The sequence below is a fragment of the Diabrotica undecimpunctata genome, chromosome 7, assembly GCF_040954645.1.
Source record: "Diabrotica undecimpunctata isolate CICGRU chromosome 7, icDiaUnde3, whole genome shotgun sequence".
In the NCBI taxonomy this organism is placed as follows: domain Eukaryota; kingdom Metazoa; phylum Arthropoda; class Insecta; order Coleoptera; family Chrysomelidae; genus Diabrotica; species Diabrotica undecimpunctata.
Genome location: NC_092809.1, coordinates 32,990,168 through 33,010,504, shown reverse-complemented (window position 1 = coordinate 33,010,504; position 20,337 = coordinate 32,990,168). Strand labels below are relative to the sequence as shown.

The following is a 20,337-nucleotide window of genomic DNA, read 5'->3' as shown; positions in this document are numbered from 1 at the left end:
CAAAAGTAATGCAAGTTGCATAAGTGTAAGTTAATATAAGTAAGAAATATTTTTTAAATTCTATTTTATATTTAAATTTATTTCAATCACTTCAACTACCAAAAAGAATTCTGATTGAGAATTCCTACCCATCCTCTCTCATTAATAAATACCTTTACTTACATACAAAGCTATGGCTTCTCTTTAGATGAACCCAATGGTGACCAACTTAGGTAACACCAACACAAGGTAACACATGTAACAACTTTTCCATGCTTGTGTGGTTTTTTCATATTGTTCTTTTTAGATGAACTGATGATGCTTTCTGATGAAGAAAGCGACACGTCTTCAATAAATAGATGAAGTAGCCATCAACTTTGTCTTTTTTCTCCACCTTTTGACCGAAAAAAACCCACCACTCTTCTGAGTGATCCTTATATATTTATATATTATATATATATATATATATATATATATATATATATATATATATATATATATATATATATATATATATATGCAGCGGTGAAATAAGTGTACTCTTTTAATTAAGTTTCAAGCTGTCGAAAATGTTTATTTTCATCATCAGGAAAAACTGAAATAAAGTGCTACTGTTAGTAAAGCATCCTCGAAATATGTTAAGAGTGTAAAGGTTTTAAAAAACTTACGTTATTGAGATTTGTCTTTCGTGGATGTTCTACTCACAGGTGACAAATTCACGCACCACTCATTGATTGAGTCAAATTGACGCACCACTCATTGATTGAGTCAATTATTAAAAGATATCAAAATTGCATGGTGTAAAAGACCAAACTTAATAAATTATTTTACTTAAGACATAAGAAAAAGATAATTACAACGATTTAAAAGGGCACCGTGTGCCGGCCAACAGTGGAGTGTTAGGAACTGTCATTCCTGGACATGGCAAATGACAGTACTTCTTCTTATTTTCTTTGTCTTATGTAGAACTAGTAATCTTACACATCAAAATTTACCAAAGACTGTATTTAAGTTGAAAAACAAATTTGTATAATGAGATAATAAATGACGAAACCTGGAAACTTTACAATGACTCAGTTGTTGAAACATCATTGGATTGTGAATGTTTATCCAAATATAATAGGTAGGAGTAAATGGTACTTAACTGATGTGTATCAATGTTATTTATTAAAATCAAAATGAAATATACAAAAATTAAGTAGTTTTTCTCTCTTTTATTTATTTTAGCATTTCTGTTTCTAAAGAACGATTTTTTACTTTGCCAAATGACAGATTTGTAAACAGAAACATAACGTATGTTCTAGAACTTACAAAGTTAAACAAGAAAAAACCTGGTGAAATTCATCAAAAGTCTTGTAATAGAATACTTAAAAGCTTTTTCTGTAAACCCCAACTTATCCCTTTTTGCCCTGAAGACATTTAACGTTTCTTTCTCGTTAAAAGTTTCGCAGTGAATTTGTTAGCCATTGAAACAGTTGAGGGAGTTTACGTTTCACAATTAACTAACTTTTCATCTTCCATAATGCAAAGCAGCTTATTCAGTGTATGGATAATGATGAACATCCGAAAGAAAAGGATCGCGTTAAATTTTTGTATCTGATACTTCCTCTTTGCTTATGAAATTAGTTTCGTTGTTTAACTAACTCAACTTTGCTGTAATATCGCTTAGCGTTATTTTCAGTACAAACTTGTCTAGTAGTTAACAAAAACGTTAATAGATAAAGTTTCGTGTTGGTTAACTATATGCATACATGATAATTAACTAATAATAAATGCCAAATTAACTTAAAATTATATTCAAAAAGGAAACTTTAATAAAATAGCTTAAAATACTACGGAAAATCTTATTTTATGAGCACGAAGAATTTTACACTTCAAATGAACTAAATGAAACTAAAAATAAAAGACGACAAAAGAAAAAAACAAAAAGTTCGTATTTTAAACCCAAATAGATGGTGTTACAAGATGTTTTAAACAGCTCATAATTCAGAAAGTATATGAATATTTTGTGACACCATCTGTGACGCATGATCTGTGACGCCACCAGCGGAGCTGTCACATCATTACAATGGAATCAATTAAATGGATCATAAGGGTGAAGGTTAGGTCAAATGAAACCCAAATTCAACGGTGTACTATATGTTTATTTTTAACAATAATTACTAAAATTTAACATAGGAAAAAATTGTATATGAGATGTTTAAAATGACCTCCTACTGCTTTAGCACAAGCGTCCAACCGTGTAAGCAGTACACCTGTACATGCCGCATATATCTCTGGCGTATTCAGGGCACACGCTTGTCTAATTTTAGTTTTTAAATCATCTACATCTGTAGGTTCTTCGCTGTAAACGATCCGTTATATCGGGTAATCTAAGAGTGATAGCACATGAGATTTTGGAGACCATCAAACAAGTCCGTTACTTCCAATCCATCTGTTTAGAAAAAAAGACGTTAAGTTAATTGATAACGCTGCTATGTCGGGATGCGCCATCTTGTTGCCTTACCATAACTCCTCTTTGCGTAAAGTAATATTCTCCAGTAATAAAAATGTCTTAGAGTGTCTTGAATCATCACTTGCATTTCTTGAAACTGTAGTTGAAGACACATTTGTGGATTATTCATTACATATTTTAAAACATTCACCAAGTTTTGTCCTTTCTGTATTGATTTTTCGTGATCTCGATGTTTACCGTTCGAAAATAAACCTTGCTGCATCTTCTTACTAAGCATAGCAAGAGCTAGATAAGACGGTGCTTTTCTTTCGGAAAGCATTCCATGTATAAGGCTTGAGCATTTCGAGCATTTTTCCTACATTCACCGTAAATCATCAACATATCTACTATATCTTCTATATTATCATTAGGTGTGAATAGGAAAGGTATTTTTACTTCTGTATGAACTCTCGATATTTCAAAATTCTACCTTAAAACCACAATGAACTTGTATTAGTGAGTAAACACAAGCAGTTACTATTTGTAGTTGTCAAAAAATGATTTAAATAAAATCTCAAGGACAACTTGATTTTCTTGTGAATTTGTAAAAACTATAAAAGTATGCCAGTTACAGGTTAATTTGGACATGACAAATGCCATTTGATTGAAACTTTAGCGTATTTATTAACATTAATACCCCGATTGTGGTACACTGTTAAATTTGGGATAAAAAAGCCTTTCATTTGACCTAACCTCCAAATAAAAAGAACTATCATACATAAACAGCTCGATTATTTGTAGGCTTAAAATTTCTAGAATATTTAGCTTATATTTCTTATGTATATAGTTGTTAAAGGCTTATAATGCTAGGATAAATTCTAACACAGAGCTAGAGCCAATACGAAAAAATTTTGTTTACCATTTTGACTGGTATGATTTTATAAAAAAAAACGGTGTGGCAGTCCAGTGGAACTGCCGGTAGAAGTTATACTTCTATACACGCGTTCGCCGTTACAAATTTTACAGAATTTAACAGAATTAGGTATATAGGTATATGATGCATCGTTTGCTGTATATAAACAACATTTGACTTGTAATAGGAGAATTTCATCAAAATATAATAATACTTTGATGAAAATGTATATTTTTATTTTTATATATGTATGAAAGGAATTGAATACAAAAAATTTCTTTTACACATACTCTGCAGTAAAATTCATTGTTTATTTTGTTATTAATAGAAAAATGCAATACAATACACTGCAACATAATTCAATATAATAATACAATACAAAATAAAATGCAACAGTATGCAATCATAAGTATTTAAAAATGACAATATACATAACTTACTTACGCATATGTTTAATATACGCATATAACTTCAAAAATTGAGCAATGAATCGCTGTTGTAAAATCTTTTAGTTCGATAAAATCTTTCCTGAACTGTTGTACCAAATATTTGTAAGAATATACTAAATCCCTTAAAATACACTTGGAGAATATTTATACATTCACACATATAAATTGTTTTACGTTCAGTGAAAAAAAAAATCACATTATATAATATTATATGCTTCTACTTCTGTTCTATTTTTCACTATTATTCTCGGTATTTCTTTACAGCCTTCCTGGTGACAGTTGTTATCATATTAAAATTTACTTATGTGTATGTTTACGTAAATATACTTGGCTATATTATAGTTAGGCAGACATCTGAAGTGAAAATACAAGACACTCGATTATACAGTGGTATAGAATGTGGATCGGATCATTACTTACTGAAATCTCAAGCTTAAGTTTCCCTTAAACGTAAAAACAATCAAGTCTTAAGCGAAACTACGAAACAATTTAAAGAAAAACACAGTGTAATATAAACAACCCATATGATGACAGCACATGAAAACTATATCAGAGGAGACTAGACCAGAGACTTAATTCTGCGTATGTAAACCACAACAAAAATATATTTTATGACCACCTAATACAATCCCAAAAAGGAGCCGCCTATAAAGCCGTGGCAAAAGAAGAGCGTTCCTACCGACGAACAAATAAGAGCATATCATAGAATGATGAACTCAAACAACAGAAACATATAAAGCAACGAGCATATCACAAATGGCTTAACTCCTAAGAACTAGACTATAAAAATCAATATCGCAATCAACAAAGAATTTTTAAAAGAATAGTTATAAGACATAAAAACCAAACATGGGAACAAAAATACAATGAAGTGGAATCATGTCTAGGTGGGTGCAGGTCTTCTAAGGCTTGGAGATTTATACAAAATCTAAGGGGATGCCATAAACATAACAAACCTAGAAGTCATCAACGTAAATATATTTAAAAGTCACTACGTAAAAGAACTATAAAAGCCCAGACATGAATATCTCTAACAAATATCCAGAACATACCATATCTATGGATCAGCAATTACCGTCGGCGATGACCCAGCTGCCAAACTTATAAAAAACATGAAAAATAAAAGAGCCTATGAACCAAAAGGAATCCCTTTTGAAAAATTCAAAACCAACGTTTGTTAATATGCTTTTTATTATAAAAATTTCTAATAGATACTTAAATGGAGATAATATACCTGAAATCTGAAATAAAGGATGAATTACACATTACAAATCACATGAACTATCGCTGTATCCCAGTTACCAGCCCTCTCAATACGAAAAAAATCTGAAAACCTCAGTCGAAAACCAATATGAACCACTTGAGCTGGAACTGCAAGCAGAATTTTAAGCTTGATAAGCTTGAATTGACCACATCTACACTTTAATCAAACTAAGTAAAACAGGAATGGCTAGTGATAAACCAACTCATCTATTATTATTTTTGAACTTGATGAAAGCTTATGATACAATATCCCTATGTAAACTATGGCAAGTACTGGATAGTTTATCTATCAATATTACACTTGTGAAATCAATATAACGATTCTACGACGATTTTTAATAAAAAATAATGATTAGTACATACGAAATCAAAACGGCACTTTTAGAAATTAATGAAAAATAATAAATCCCCTGGCAATGACAGAGTAGTGATCGAGGTGATGAAACCAGGTAAAAATAAAATTATCCAGGCTTTGGCCAAACTTTTCACCGAATGCATCTACCAAGGAAAAACTATTTTTCAGTGGAACAATGCTGTCATTGTTTTATTGCACAAGCAAGAATTCTTGCTTGTGCAATCTATAACAGATCTAAAAAACTACCATCCCATCAGTTTGCTCTCACACATATATAAACTATTCACAAAAATTATCAAAAAAAAAAGACTGGACACTAGGTTAGACTTCTATTAGCCTAAAGAATAAGCTTTATTTAGATCGGGATACAGCACTAACGACCACTTACTAGAGCCTGATAGAGAAGTCTGCAGAATACAACAAACCATTGGCACTGATATTTGTGAATTACGAGAAAGCATTCGATACCATAAGCCATCACAAACTCGTAAAAGTATTGACCGAATGCCGAATAGATCATCGCTATACTAACATAATCTAATATATCTACCAAAATGCCTCAGCTAGCGTGAGACTATCTGAACAAGAAACAAATAAATTCTGTATACAGCGAGTAGTACGGCAAGGAGACGCCGTCTCTCCAAAGTTATTCACGACGATTTTAGAACACACTTGTAAAAAGGCAGATCTGAATGCGCATAGTATCAACATACACGAATAGAAGCTCAGTTATTTGAGATTTGCAGATTACATCGTCCTTAGAGCCGATCATATGATTGATGCAATAATAATGTTTGAAAAATTATATCACGCCTCCCTAGAGATCGTACGAAAGATTAATATGCACAAGACGCAAATAATGACTAATCTGCTGCTAAATCGAAAGATTGCTATTAATGGAAGGGATATAAGAGGGGGGAAAACAGTTAAGATTTGATTTCACGTATAGTGCGTGTGTGTATCCACTTATACGTATTTCGCCCTAAAAAGTCTCTTCAGAACAGCTATTCACAGTCGCTTTGAACGTGAAAATAAATATTTTCTGTCTTAGGAAGCAACTCTAACATGGCTTCGTATGGACCCAAATAGCGACATCTGATATTAAAATCCGAAAATTAAAAACTAATTTTCGAAACCAAATTCAGATTTTTGCTTTAATCTGTGCCTTCTAAGAATTGCAAGACAAAACACACGTTGATACAGATGTTATTAGAGACATGGGGAATCTAAAAATTGTATTCCATAACATATCTCCGCAACTAAGCAAAAATCCTTAGCGAATTGGTTTCTAGTCTCGTACAGAGTATATCGGAATAAAAGGAAAAAGACAGTTAAGATTTGATTTCACGTATAGTGCGTCTGTGTATCTGCTTATACGTATTTCGCCCTAAAAGGGCTCTTCAGAACGGCTATTCGCAGTCACTCTGAACGTGAAAATAAATCTTTTCTGTCTTAGGAAGAAAATCTAACATGACTTCGTATGGACGCAAATAGCGACATCTGATATTAAAATCAGAAAAAGGAAGGGTTATAGTTTAGAGTGTAACGTATAAGTACTTAGGATATGAAATTCGGTTATGCAGAAATAACCAAGTATGGGAGCTCCCACGTCGCATAGGATTAACCTGGGTAGTATTTGGTAAATTAAGTTATGTATTTAAATCGGAATTACCCATATGCCCCAAAAGAAAAATCTTTGACCAATGTGTGTTACCTTTTATTACTTATGGAGCGGGAAACATCACAAGAAAGCTAGTGAATAAGATTTGCGTGACTCAGAGGCCTATGGAGCGCCAGATGTTGAGTGTCTCTCTGAATACCGAATTCCCAACAAAGAAGTACGCCGTAGCGCAAAAACAACAGATATCATCAAAATAAATCGCGTTGTTAAAATGTAATTGGGCAGGACACGTCGCCAGATTATCAGACAGCAGATTGACAAAACGTATTTTCGAGTGGAAACCAAGAAACCAAGACAAGAAGCACTACGGAGCAGAGGACGCCCACCAACCAGATGGTCTAACGATCTAAAGCGTGTTAGCAGTATCTGGATGCAAACCGCACAAGACAGAGACAGATGGAAAGAGCTGATTAAGACCTATGTCCAGCAGTGGACGCATACAAGTTGATGATGATAAACAGCAAACGGGAATTAAAGCAAATGTGACCTTAATACTATTGAAATGGGTAAAAATTAGAATTTAAGCATACTTATTTATATAAAGACGATTTATAAACATGATAGCAATCTTTAAATGGTATAGGTCTTTTAGACAAAGAGCCATTCTTAATTTTCCAATCCGCAATATTATTTTATTACACACGACAGAGAATTTTGCGAGATACACATCCAAGTAAAATTCTGTAGATTTGTAAAAATATGTAAAACTTACAAACTACATCTAACAATAAAAATCAATCCATGACGCAATATAGGACGAAGGAGCATCTACAGTATCTAAATATTAAAAACTAAGACTTTGATTAGTAGTTAGTCTAGTCAACTATAAATAACTTTCAAATCTAACACGAGAAGTGTTCTACAATATCTAAAAATGTTCAGTTCCACATTGAGTCTTTATTAGTATCCTTTTTACTAACCGCTAAACATTTCTGCAGTTTCAACTAATTCCTCCATCTCTCCAAATGGAGAATTTAATTAGAGCCGAGTTTGAGAGGTTCGCTCTCCTTTGATATATCAGTTTCTGAAATATTTAGAGGTAGCGTTAATTTCATATAGCAGTTCCGAATTGTTAAATTACAAATTATATACGTATCAGTGAATACAGTGGCTACACGAATCCTCTCGTCATGAATTCGACTAAATTAATTAGCAACTAACACGTTTCCGCTTAAATTCCTCGCTGAATTGCTTTGTGCTGTATATTAGCTAAGGACGTGTGTGTATAAGGTGTAGGTAGTTAGGAATTGAACGAACGATGTGAAGCACAGATGTATCATTTCTATGATTGAAATTTACATATGTATATATTCGTACATTTTATGTCAGAAAAAAGTCATGTAGGAGGTAATTCAGGCAAATTGTAATAAATAAGAGCTGTTTAATCAAATTTATTAACACATTTTCATTATATAGATCAGTGTTTAACAACCTTTTTGATTTCGCGACCCCTTTACAGGTTAAAATATTCTGGCGACCCTCTTGTGTCATAGAAAGCCAAAGAAATAATTTAATTAAAAGACTAAATACGTTAGGTAATGATTCTGTTCTATTTTAATACATTTATCTGTTATTCACGCAGGCCAAACAGACGACGGCAACGTTGCCACACCGCATTGTCGTTGCGGCGACATTAAGCGCGCCGCGCGCGTTATCTGCCTTTACCGGCAATGTTCTTCTGTTTCAACTTCCATCTTACTCAGTTAAGCGCAGTCACCGATGAGTACGGACGTCATTCTTTGGTTTTTTAGCCTGCTCCAGGCATTTGCAAAATGGATATATTTCTCAAAAGATCGCAGCCTGCGAAAATTTGGTACGAGTGTCAATAGCAGTGGTGGTGAATCAAAACCGAAAAAAAAATAGACATTACGATGGCAGTTATTTTAAATACGGGTTCACAGTCCTAAATTATAAACCTCCATCTGTAATTTGCGGCGATGTTTTATCACGTGAGAGTATGCAACCGTCAAAGATTATGCGACATCTCACAACTAAGAATCAAAAAGAAGTTAATAAGCCGTTAGATTTCTTTGAACAAAAGTTAAAAGTTCCTAGTCGGCACAGAAATGCTATAATTCGGGTAAGCAATAATATAACAACGTTTTGATATTCTCCACGAAGTGTTTTTCAGAGCCTCAATGTACTTAGCAATAAGCTTCTTCTTCTTCTTGCAGTCACCATCTCTTATAAAGGTTGCTAATCAACATGGCTATTTCATCATCATTTGGCTCTATAATGTGAGTATATATGTGAATTTTGGCCGCGTTTACTATTTTCCTCCATTGTTGCCGGTCCTGAGCAGCTATTTCCCATTGCTGTATTCCCATTTTGCGTAGATCACTGGCTACGGCGTCCTTCTATCTCTTTCTTGGGCGACCAACCGACCTTCTGCCATCGAGCCTTTCCCAGAATGTGGTGTTCAGGAGTCTTCCGTAACTCGATCTTAGTACGTGCCCGCCTATCTTATTCGGTTTGCTTTAATGTAGCGTACTATGTTTTCATCTGCATATACTCTCTGGAGTTCATCCTTATGTCTTCTTCTCCATTCTCCTGTTGCCTCTTCTCTGTAAGGCCCATAGATAGTCTGCAGTATCTTTCTTTCCAGTACCAGTAATTTTGTCGTTTCCCGCTGGTTCAGAGTCCATGTCTCGCTTCCATAAGTTGTTGTGGGACGAATTATTGTCTTGAACACTTTTATTTTTGCTAGTATAGAGAGACTTTTTAATTAAAGTACGGTCATTATTGAGTAATATTCCCTGTTTCCTGCAATGATCCTGGCTGCCATGTCCTTTTCATATTTATTTTCAGATGTTATAATCGCTCCCAGGTACTTGAATTCTTTGACGACTTCAAAGTTGTATTCATTGATTGTTACGTTTTGTCTAACCCTTGGTATTGGGTTCTTCGTAACCACCATGTACTTGGTCTTGTCTTCGCTAACCTTCAGACCAACTTCCTTGGGTCCGTTTTTGAATAGGGTGAAAACTTCTTTTGCATCTCTGGTGGATTTGCACTTTTGAAACTGCTGCGCGGAATAATTCGACCGACCTCATTCCGAACCATTCACGAAGGTTAAGCAGCCAAGAAATTCTTCTACGCCTCACACTTCTTTTTCCATCCACTTCTCCTTGCATTATAAGCTAAAGGAATTGTTATATTGTGCCTCTAGAGACCTGGCCAGGAACTTCAATTTTTACTGTTGATTTTTTATTGTGTTTATTTTTTTGTTATTTGCATACAACTTTTGGTTATATTTAATTTCGGTAAGCAAAGGTCCCGCGTCCTTAATTTTTATTGTTTTATCCACTTTTATATTGTGTGGTTTACTTTTAGTGATCTAGTGTCAACAAGTCAATATTATTAGCTAGCTACAAAAGCCGTATTTCGAGTTGCTAAAGCAGGGAAACCACATACAATTGGCAAAAATCTTATTTTGCCATCAGCACTTAATATGGTTGAAATTATGGTCACTAAACAGGAGGCAAACAAATTAAAGAGATACCACTTTCTGACAATACTATTTTACGCAGAATAAACCATATCATATGGCCAAGGACATTTAAGAACAAGTAGTTTAAAAATTAAAGAACAGCCAACATTTTGCTTTGCAGTTTGACGAATTTACAGATGTTTTCGACTGTGCACAGTTTGTAGTATTTGTGACCTTTGAAGCAGATTACGAACGGATCTCGGAAGCAGTCGGCAGACAGTATTACGGAAGAAATCTTATTGTGCAAAGCACTTCCTGCAAACACTACAGGCCAGTGTTTGTACGATATGCTTTTAGAAAGTACTTGCGACTTTTTGGAAAAAATGTATCGCTATTTGTAGCGATGGCGCTAAAGCTATGACTGGCAAAAAGAGCGGAATCATTGCAAAATTAAAATCGATAATGCCAAACATATCCTGTACATACTGGTTTCTTCATCGACAGGCTCTAGCTTCTAAGGTAGTACCTTCGGATTTAAATGACATTCTCAAGGAGGTAATACAAATGGTAATTTCTATCAAAGGTAAAGCTCTGCCAACGCGGCTATTCAGAATCGTTTCGAATCGTGAAGATATGGGTTTGTTTCATCAAAATCTCCTTTATCACAAATAGATCAGGTAGCTATCCAAGGGAAAGGTATTGATAAGTTTTCTGGAACTAAGAGCTAAGTTGAAAACCTGAAAATCCTATTCCGCTTTTGATATTAGCATTTTTGAGCATATTGCATTTAGCAACAATTTGAACAAGAACCTTAAAAGAAGAGAGGAAAATATTTTAACAGCTAAAGGAAAAGTAAAAGCATTTTACGCAAATCTTCATTTGTGGTCATCCTTTCTGCAAAACAGAATATTTATTTATGTACAATAAATATGATTAGTTAATATTTTGGTTTATTTTTCCCAGTCAGACTCATTTTTCAGATTTACTTCCAAGATAAGACGTTCTCATATCTGATTGACTGAGCTAGACGAGGCATAACAATTAGCTCCCAAAGAAAGTTGTGTTTTATTATTCTACATTGGCTCTCAACTTTCGGCTCACGGATGGTGTTTTGTGGCTTACCGTGCTCATAGAGACTTCATACATTCCATGTGCCTATTCTCATACCTAATTGTAATCTTATTTCTTTTTTATTGTCACAGGGATTTCGGCTTTAGAAGCCATGTATGTTTATCTTTTTTTGCCGGATCTTGGTATCCGAGAACAATAATCAGTATACGTTTTCTTATTATATATCAGTGTTAATGAACTAGGAAATAATAGGGGTGTTGCCTTCCGTTGTGCTATCCATCGCAGTACCCATCGCAGTACCACAACTGCTTCAATCATGCTTATGGTAGTCCAATTTCAAGCCGATCTAGGATAATTTCTTCTACGTCTTGAGCTGGTACTGATAACCGCTTCTGCCCTTCATCAGAGAGGTACAGGAAAAAAGGAACTAAATTTTGGAAGGATTAAGAAGATGTGTTTTTTCTCAGTAAGGAGTTGAAAGTAAAGCATGGCTCGCGTGGAGAGAGTCGTTTTCCTGAACTAGATCTATTCTCTTCTGGGATCGTAGAAAAGTATCTATCCGCTACCCAGAAAGTTATAATAGAAAATAATTATCCAAACCGATAAAAGAAGACAGAACAAGGAACATAAACAAATACAAAAATAAAAGTGTATTTATTTTTCAGCAAAATATTTAAAAACTTTCTCAGTTTTTCTATCAACGGTACCATTATTTCTGTATAACTTCAAACAATTTTTTAAGGCACTTAGAAGCCAAATAGTAGCTTAAGATGTGTAGTACGAATATATTATTTAATTAAATGCTGCCACTCGTTGTTTACTTTTCCATTTTTATAATGTAAATGTATCATAAAAAATCAATGATATCCCACACACTTTGTTTTATTTAAATTTAAGATCGGAAGCGCTTAAATAAAGACCCTTTATAAACATCTTCTGTATCCGTAATCGGGCAAGAAGAGCACTCTGTACTTAATTGCATGTTATAGAGTCCCTAAACTAAATAATGTTAATTATGATAAGCATAAACTCACCTAAAGCCACACTCCACACGGCGTCGTAGGCTAATGGAGCTTCCTGATAACCCTCGGGATACCTTTGATTTTGAATGTCATAACCCTCTCTGCGTAACACATCGTTTAATCGCAGTCTGAAATCTTCAGATGTCATTCCCGAGATTGTGCGTTCGTTACGATTCTGATTCCACATTAAAGCTTCCGTCGTCATGTGACCTTCGGCAGCCATTCGCATCTGTTCTACCGTACATTCGATGCCTTCTTTCTCTATCATTATCTCGAACCAGTTATCTTCGTACCAACCTGTAACAAAAGAAAATAGTTCTTAGACCTAAAACTTTGGATGTTCATTAAAATAATACTTTTCACAAAAAGTTTTCCAAACTTTAGCGTAAGTTTTAATAAGGAATTATACCCATTATACATATGAATTCAATTTTTTAAGATTGTTATTATTTATATAGATAGATATGTTAATTGACAATTTTTACATAGTAAAAACTACATGTCATGTCACAATAGAAATAAAGCACTCATTTTTAGATTCACACAAAAGTAGTAAAAAGAAATAGTATGATAATAATTATATTAATAATAACCGTTAATATTAATAATACATAAAGTAGTTATAGCTCAGGGAATTAAGCTTTTTTTCGTGACACTCGTCCGGTCAGGCAACCGACATTGTTTTGATTAGTATGGACTTCTATAACAAGTATATATATATATATATATATATATATATATATATATATATATAAATATATATATAAGTACCTAATAAGTTGTAGAATGGAAAATTCTCTTCAATTTTTGTCTCAAGTACTTTTATGTACCTTCAACCTTTCTTAAGATAGAGCGCAAAGAGTGGGGGACCGCTTACCTGTGTATACGGTAACGCGAAGTCAGCCAGTAGGATTCAATAAATAATAAGTTATATAGTTAATTATTCACTTAAAATACTATTATTATCATTAAATTTTTATTATTTACTATTTAATAAACTATATTTATAGATAATAATTATAAAATATATATTTTTTATATAATATTTATTTTATTTTTAACAAACATACAATATTAAATGAAATATTTCAAATGAACTTTAATGATATTTTTAACAGCTGTATATACGATAAATTAAGATCAAGTGCAGAATTCAACAATAATCATTTTTATATTTAATTAAATACTGAAAAAATCATATTTATTATTTTTTTTTAATTATATATTTATTTATTAATCCAATAATCGATTTATTAAAGTTACAAATATAATATATATTTTTTTATTATGTATGGTTAATATTTTTGTATTAATTTTCTTCTTCATTGTCTTCTTCTTCTTCTTCTTCTTCCTCTGACTGCTCAATATTGGATTCATCATGATCATTCTCGTTTATTAAAGTATCAGAATAAACATATTCAAGAATATCAGGTGCATATTCACTTTCTTCATTGAAATCATCTGAAGTTGATGAAGCGTTTAGACATGATTGTCCATTACACTGCACAAAAATTAAAGTACATTGCAATCCTGATTTCCTGCATCCACAATTAGAACCACAACCTTTCTTGCAATTGCAAAATATTGTATTCAGCAGTTCTTCTGGTGCTGGCGGTAATAATGTTGTTATTGGTTCCAGAAATTCATTTTGCATTACCCAGCCGAATTCTTGGGGTTCTAAATCATTTCCCAACCAAATTTGGGTCTGATAATAGACACGAATGATATGCTGACGAGCTGCTGCACTTGAAGAAGAAAGACTTGATAACTGCACTGGTTTGTTGAGTCTTGTTGATTTGATGAATTGGGTGTATCGAAAAGAGTCTATATCGTCTTCTGATGTTGGAGCATTATACGCTGCTAAGAAAATACGTACTCCATTTTCAAATAATTCTTGTACAGAGCAGTTTTTTTGTTGAAATAGTTGAGGTGACTGATGTAAATGGTGATTTTTTACGAACATTTTAATAAACGATATTTTACCTTTCCTATAAATCGCAGAAGTCGTATCACATCCAGTAAACGCGTGTAAAAAGCAACCGCCGTACAAGAGATTTGTATTTCGAGATATAATATTCGTAGTAATATTGACGAAAAGTATTTTATTTAATATTGTATGTTTGTTAAAAATAAAATAAATATTATATAAAAAATATATATTTTATAATTAATATCTATAAATATAGTTTATTAAATAATAAATAATAGAAATTTAATGATAATAATAGTATTTTAAGTGAATAATTAACTATATAACTTATTATTTATTGAATCCTACTGGCTGACTTCGCGTTACCGTATACACAGGTAAGCGGTCCCCCACTCTTTGCGTTCTATCTTAAGAAGGGTTGAAGGTACATAAAAGTACTTGAGACAAAAATTGAAGAGAATTTTCCATTCTACAATTTTTCTTACCACCTTAAATGTCATAAATTGTAAGGGAAACGAGATATTTGTAGAAAACTCATTTTCGTGACCTTTGACGTTTAATATCTTAAGTCGCGGACACGTGATTATATGAGACTTTTAAGGTAAGTTTTATACCATCAAAATAAAGACGTATGCAAATTTTCAGCTTATTATCTTCTATTTCGAGGTTTGCCCCTTTTTTTGCCTTATTTTACTGGATTATAAGATCAAAATTTCAAGTCGATTGTTCAACGAGTTTAAAAGTTATTTAATTTGTTTATCCCAAATTAAATTTTGTTGCAACAATCTAAGCCAGAAAATTAAATAGGTATATTAAATATACGAATAGATTCTAATAGTTATTTATTGTACAAGACGATAAAATTGTACTTTATCTTCGAGAGCGTTTTTTAACGTCGAGACGTCAGTCGAGACGCTAATTATGCTCGAGAAGATAATGCGATTTTAGCGTCGTGTGCAATACAACATTTTTTTCTATAGCAAGACTTCAAGTTCAGGTGAAAAATAGAATTTCAAAGAAAATTGTAATTTTTAGCACAAAAATCGTAATTGTGTTGCTCCGTTGCTAGGAATATGAATGACTCTGTCAACAAATGTCAAACAAATGTTACGTTTTGGTTTTTGCGAAGAATATTGTTGCGTTTTGTGTATAAATAGTGAATAGATGTGTATAAAGTGAATAAATACGAAATGGACGGAAAAGAATTGACACAAGAAAAGGAAAACCTGCCATCAGATGTAGAAAATGCAGCGTTGGAAGCAAAAAGTTTATTGTTGCCACAAAAACCTAGGATGATGTATGAGAAAAAATACCAGTCTTTAAAAAAGTGGAAAAGCATTAAGAATATGAATGGTGTAAGTGAAAAAATACTTCTGGCGTATTTTTCTGAAAAGTCGAAGAAAGCGATGCCATCGTCATTGTGGTCGTATTATTCGATGCTGAAGCGTACGTTGTTGGTGAATGAAAATTGTGACATTTCTAAATTCAGCAAGTTAACCACCTTACTAAAAACCCTGAGTGGAGGATACAAAGCTAAAAAGTCCAAAATCTTGGAGTCAGATGACATTATTAAATTTCTGATAGAAGCTCCTGATGACGTCTATTTGTTGATGAAGGTTATTGCTATTTTTGGTGTGCATGGAGCGACTAGGTCCGATGAATTGTACAAGTTAGAAGTGTTTAACATGGACGACAGAAAATCGGTGATAATCGTTTCATTATCTGATACTAAAACCAAGCAGGAAAGATCGTTTTGTATTACTGACGAGAAAAGTGGACTGAGTTTCTTAGTTTCTTGGAAATTGTGAGAAAGTATATTGCCTTGCGCCCCAAAAACGTAAGTTTACACAGTAAGTTTTTTGTAAATTACCGACAGCAAAAGTGCACTACTCAACCGGTGGGGATTAACATTATATATAATATCCCCAAGAAGATTGCAGATTTTTTGAAACTTGCAAATTCAGAAATGTACACGGGGCATTGTTTCCGCCGTTCTTCAGCTACTATGTTCGCAAATTCTGGAGCGGATCTAGTAAAAGTTAAACGTTAAGGTGGATGGAAATCGTCATCTGTTGCAGAATCTTACATTGAGGAGTCAATAAGCAATAAGATTGCTGTATCCAAGTGTACACTTGGCGGACCAGAAAATCAATCCAGTACAATGTTTAAGCAAACGAGTACAAGTTGTGATGCTCAAAAAATAGATATTTCTAATAATGTTAATTGTAAAATTTCAGTTGTTTTTAATCCTTAATGTGTTTCAATTTGTAAATTTTATTGAATAAAAAAAAGTTAAAACATTTTATCTACTCTTGCTGTTAATGTGTCACTTTATCCACCGTTGCGGTTAAAGTGATACTTTATCTACTTAAAATAGTTGTTATAGCAACACTTTAACATTAGCTACGGAAAAAAAGAAAACGATTACTTTTAATTTCAGCCTTCAACTACATCTTAGAAAAAACAAATGTATTAAAATACCTGGTTAACGAGAAAAAAATCATAGTATTCATGGAGAAAACAAGCCAATTAAAAAAATAATTAAAGAGGAGACAAAAGATAAATTTAATAAGCTTAAATTGAAAAACCCTTTAAAAATAATAAATGATTAATATTTAATTTCGAAAACCAGAATTATCTAGCACGAATATAATGCCATTGCAACATTTACAAAAACAGGATCTTTGTCGAAATTTCCTACACCACAAAGGCCAAATAGTAGAGAAATCAAGAGAACTTAATCTGTGTGCGTGATTTCGCTTTGTAGATTTGATCAAAGCATTCAACCGAATTCGCCTCACACGTGTCATTGAAATACTGAAAGAAAAAGCAGTCAACCCGCTCGTAATCGAATTAGATTTGGGTAATGTAGTAATATGTAGACGAAAAAGCTGTTGTCAAGTGAAAATATACAAATTATGTGAAGTATACATGAGTTAACTCAAAATAGGTATGAATTCGTTCAGATTGAGCACTAACCTTAAACTTAAGTATGCACGAAATTATAAAAAGTTAAATGAAAAATAAATATATCTATTATACATGAAATGAAAAAGGGAAATTTCATATATATATATATATATATATATATATATATATATATATATATATATATATATATATATATATATATATATATATATATATATATGTACACTCGCGATCATAAAAACCGGGTCACCTTGAAAATCGCCGTTATTTCATTTTTAACGAGCTTTATCGTAAATAATAATAACACAAATACAAACTAATCCATGTTTCTAAAAATTGTTGTCGGCTTAGCGGTTTCCTTTGTAATAAAGAATTCCAATAATGCCAATTTCGCGGAAAACTATACACTTCCCAAAATGAACGGTACCTGTAACTGCCGCTTGTTTTAAATGTCTCATTTGTGCTTCGATTTTCTGTTCAAATGCAACAAACAAACGTTTATTATTGCCACCATTAGTGTTTATTAGTGTCATTCTTAGTGTTTATTATTGTTTATTTTGTGCCAAAAATGCCTTGACTGTTGTTAAAACAGCACGCATTGTTGCGTTTGTGGAAGACGGTCACACTCAACGGCAAGTCGCAAGAACTGTTGGCGTAAGCCTTTCTACGGTTCAACGAGTGCTTCAACGCTTTCAGAAGACGAGTTTGCTAACCAGACGACCTGGCTCTGGACGAAGAAGAACGACCACGGCACGAGATGACCGTTTCCTTGTGTTTCAGGCTTTACGAAACCGGACCTCAACTGCGGTTATGCATCGAAATTGCCTACAGGAAGTACGAAATTGCAATGTTAGCGTTGCAACAGTCAGGAGAAGACTTCGTTCTTCTAGACTATCTTCTTGGGTAATGACTACAGGACCGCCACTTGGCCGTGCGCATCGAGTTGCACGACTAGCTTTTGCTCGACAATAGGCGCATTGGGGAATTAATGATTGGAGCAAAGTGTTATTCTCAGATGAATCCCGTTTCAGCCTAACTGGATCCAATGGACGTGTAAAAGTTTGGAGGAGAACCGGTGAACGATTTTCACAAGCTTGCATTGCTCCAAGAATGCCATTTGGTGGAGGCTCAGTCATGGCTTGGAGAGGTGTATCTTCCGACTTCCGCACAGAATTACCCTTAATCGAAAATGGGTCCTTAACTGCACGAAGGTACATTACGGAGATTCTGGAAGAACATGTTATGCCCACCATGACAGGGCTTGGAGAAGACGCAGTTTTTATGCAGGACAACGTGCGACCGCAGGTTGCCAGGATCAGCATGCAATACTTGGACAAGGTTGGAATTACAAGGTTACCCTGGCTAGCTAGATCTCCGGATCTGAATCCCATCAAACATCTCTGGGACGATTTGAAAAAACGTATTCAAACCCATACACCTCCTCCTTACAACGCACATCAGCTTAAGGATCTGTTAGTGAGAGAGTGGAATAACATACCACAACATGTAATCCGGAGAACAATTGAGAATATGCCCCGTCGTCTGCAAGAGGTTATTAGAGCAAGGGGAGGCAATACACGATATTAGTCATTGAAATTCCAGCGATGTTTTACCACGTTCTGTATTTTTCATTTTTTCTTCCGTATGTCTGTTTCACCAATTTGGTTTGTTTTTTGCTTTTTCAATAAAAACAATAAAAAAACCGTTTTTTCTTTCTTTCAAAACAAACATTGATGACAAATAAAAAATACATTACCCTAAAAAAAAAAGGTTATTACTGCACCAGATCCAAAAATATTCAAGAAACTTGAAATTTTCAAGGTGACCCGGATTTTATGATCGCGAGTGTATATATATATATATATATATATTTGACTATACGAATGTTAAAATCCTACAAACATCAACTAATTATAAAAACAGGCTGTTTCTGGAAATGTGTTATATTACTAAAACACAAAATGTAATAAATTACAAAATAGATACGAATCAGCTAAGCAGCACCTGCAGTAATATTCTGCAATTTATTTAAATCAATATTAATTTACGATATACCTGCTACCTTATTTTTTTTATATATAAAAATTTCAGAAAAATTGTCTAATTAATCCACTATACACTTTTTGTGGTTTTATATGTAAGTATATTAACTTATTTTGAAAATTGTCAGTCTAATTATTGTCAAAGTGTCAAACTAATGTTAATCATGTCTCTTTTTTTGTGAACAATTCTACCTCTGTAAGTACATATTTATATAATTTTATCGTAATGTTGCTTATCTCTTTGTTTCAATAAATTTGTAGAGCACTTCTGATGAAGCCAGTAATCAATTGGCGAAATATTAAGTGACTAAAAAACAGAATTGTTTTAATTCCAGACCGATATAACCTGACATATACCCAACAAAATATTTTAAATAATATACGGTCGATACTAAATAAAAAATGTATATATATATATTATATATATATATATATATATATATATATATATATATATATATATATATATATATATAAAGTGCACTCGTTAGTGAATGGGATGTTTTCGGTCAATTTAGAGATAAAAAAGACAAGAGATGTGCTACTATATCTATTTAATGAAGACGTTTCGCCCACTGTTTAATGAGCATCATCAGTTAATCTAAAAGAGTGTTATTAGCGATACATCAATATGAGAAACAATTAAGTAAATGATCTTACCTTTAAAAGATGTGTAGCGTTAAAATCGTATTAATGTGAAGAAACATCAAAAAGGCAAACATCAAAAATTAATCTAATAAATACATCAGCAAAAAAAAACACAGAAACAGAACGCCGGATGATTCCCAATGTATGTAATTTTATATTAATTTTTTAATTTAACTTTTGACAACATTG

The 20,337-nt window shown here is 33.0% G+C and overlaps 1 protein-coding gene across 1 annotated transcript in view; it reads right to left on the bottom strand.

Moving 5' to 3' along the window:
- Positions 1-20,337, bottom strand: part of GABA-B-R1 (gamma-aminobutyric acid type B receptor subunit 1) — an 881,512-nt gene that overhangs the window by 289,259 nt on the left and 571,916 nt on the right. Inside the window, exon 6 of the mRNA XM_072537020.1 lies at positions 12,610-12,894. Coding sequence (XP_072393121.1) covers positions 12,610-12,894 — 285 coding nt within the window. The remainder of the gene's footprint in view (positions 1-12,609; positions 12,895-20,337) is intronic.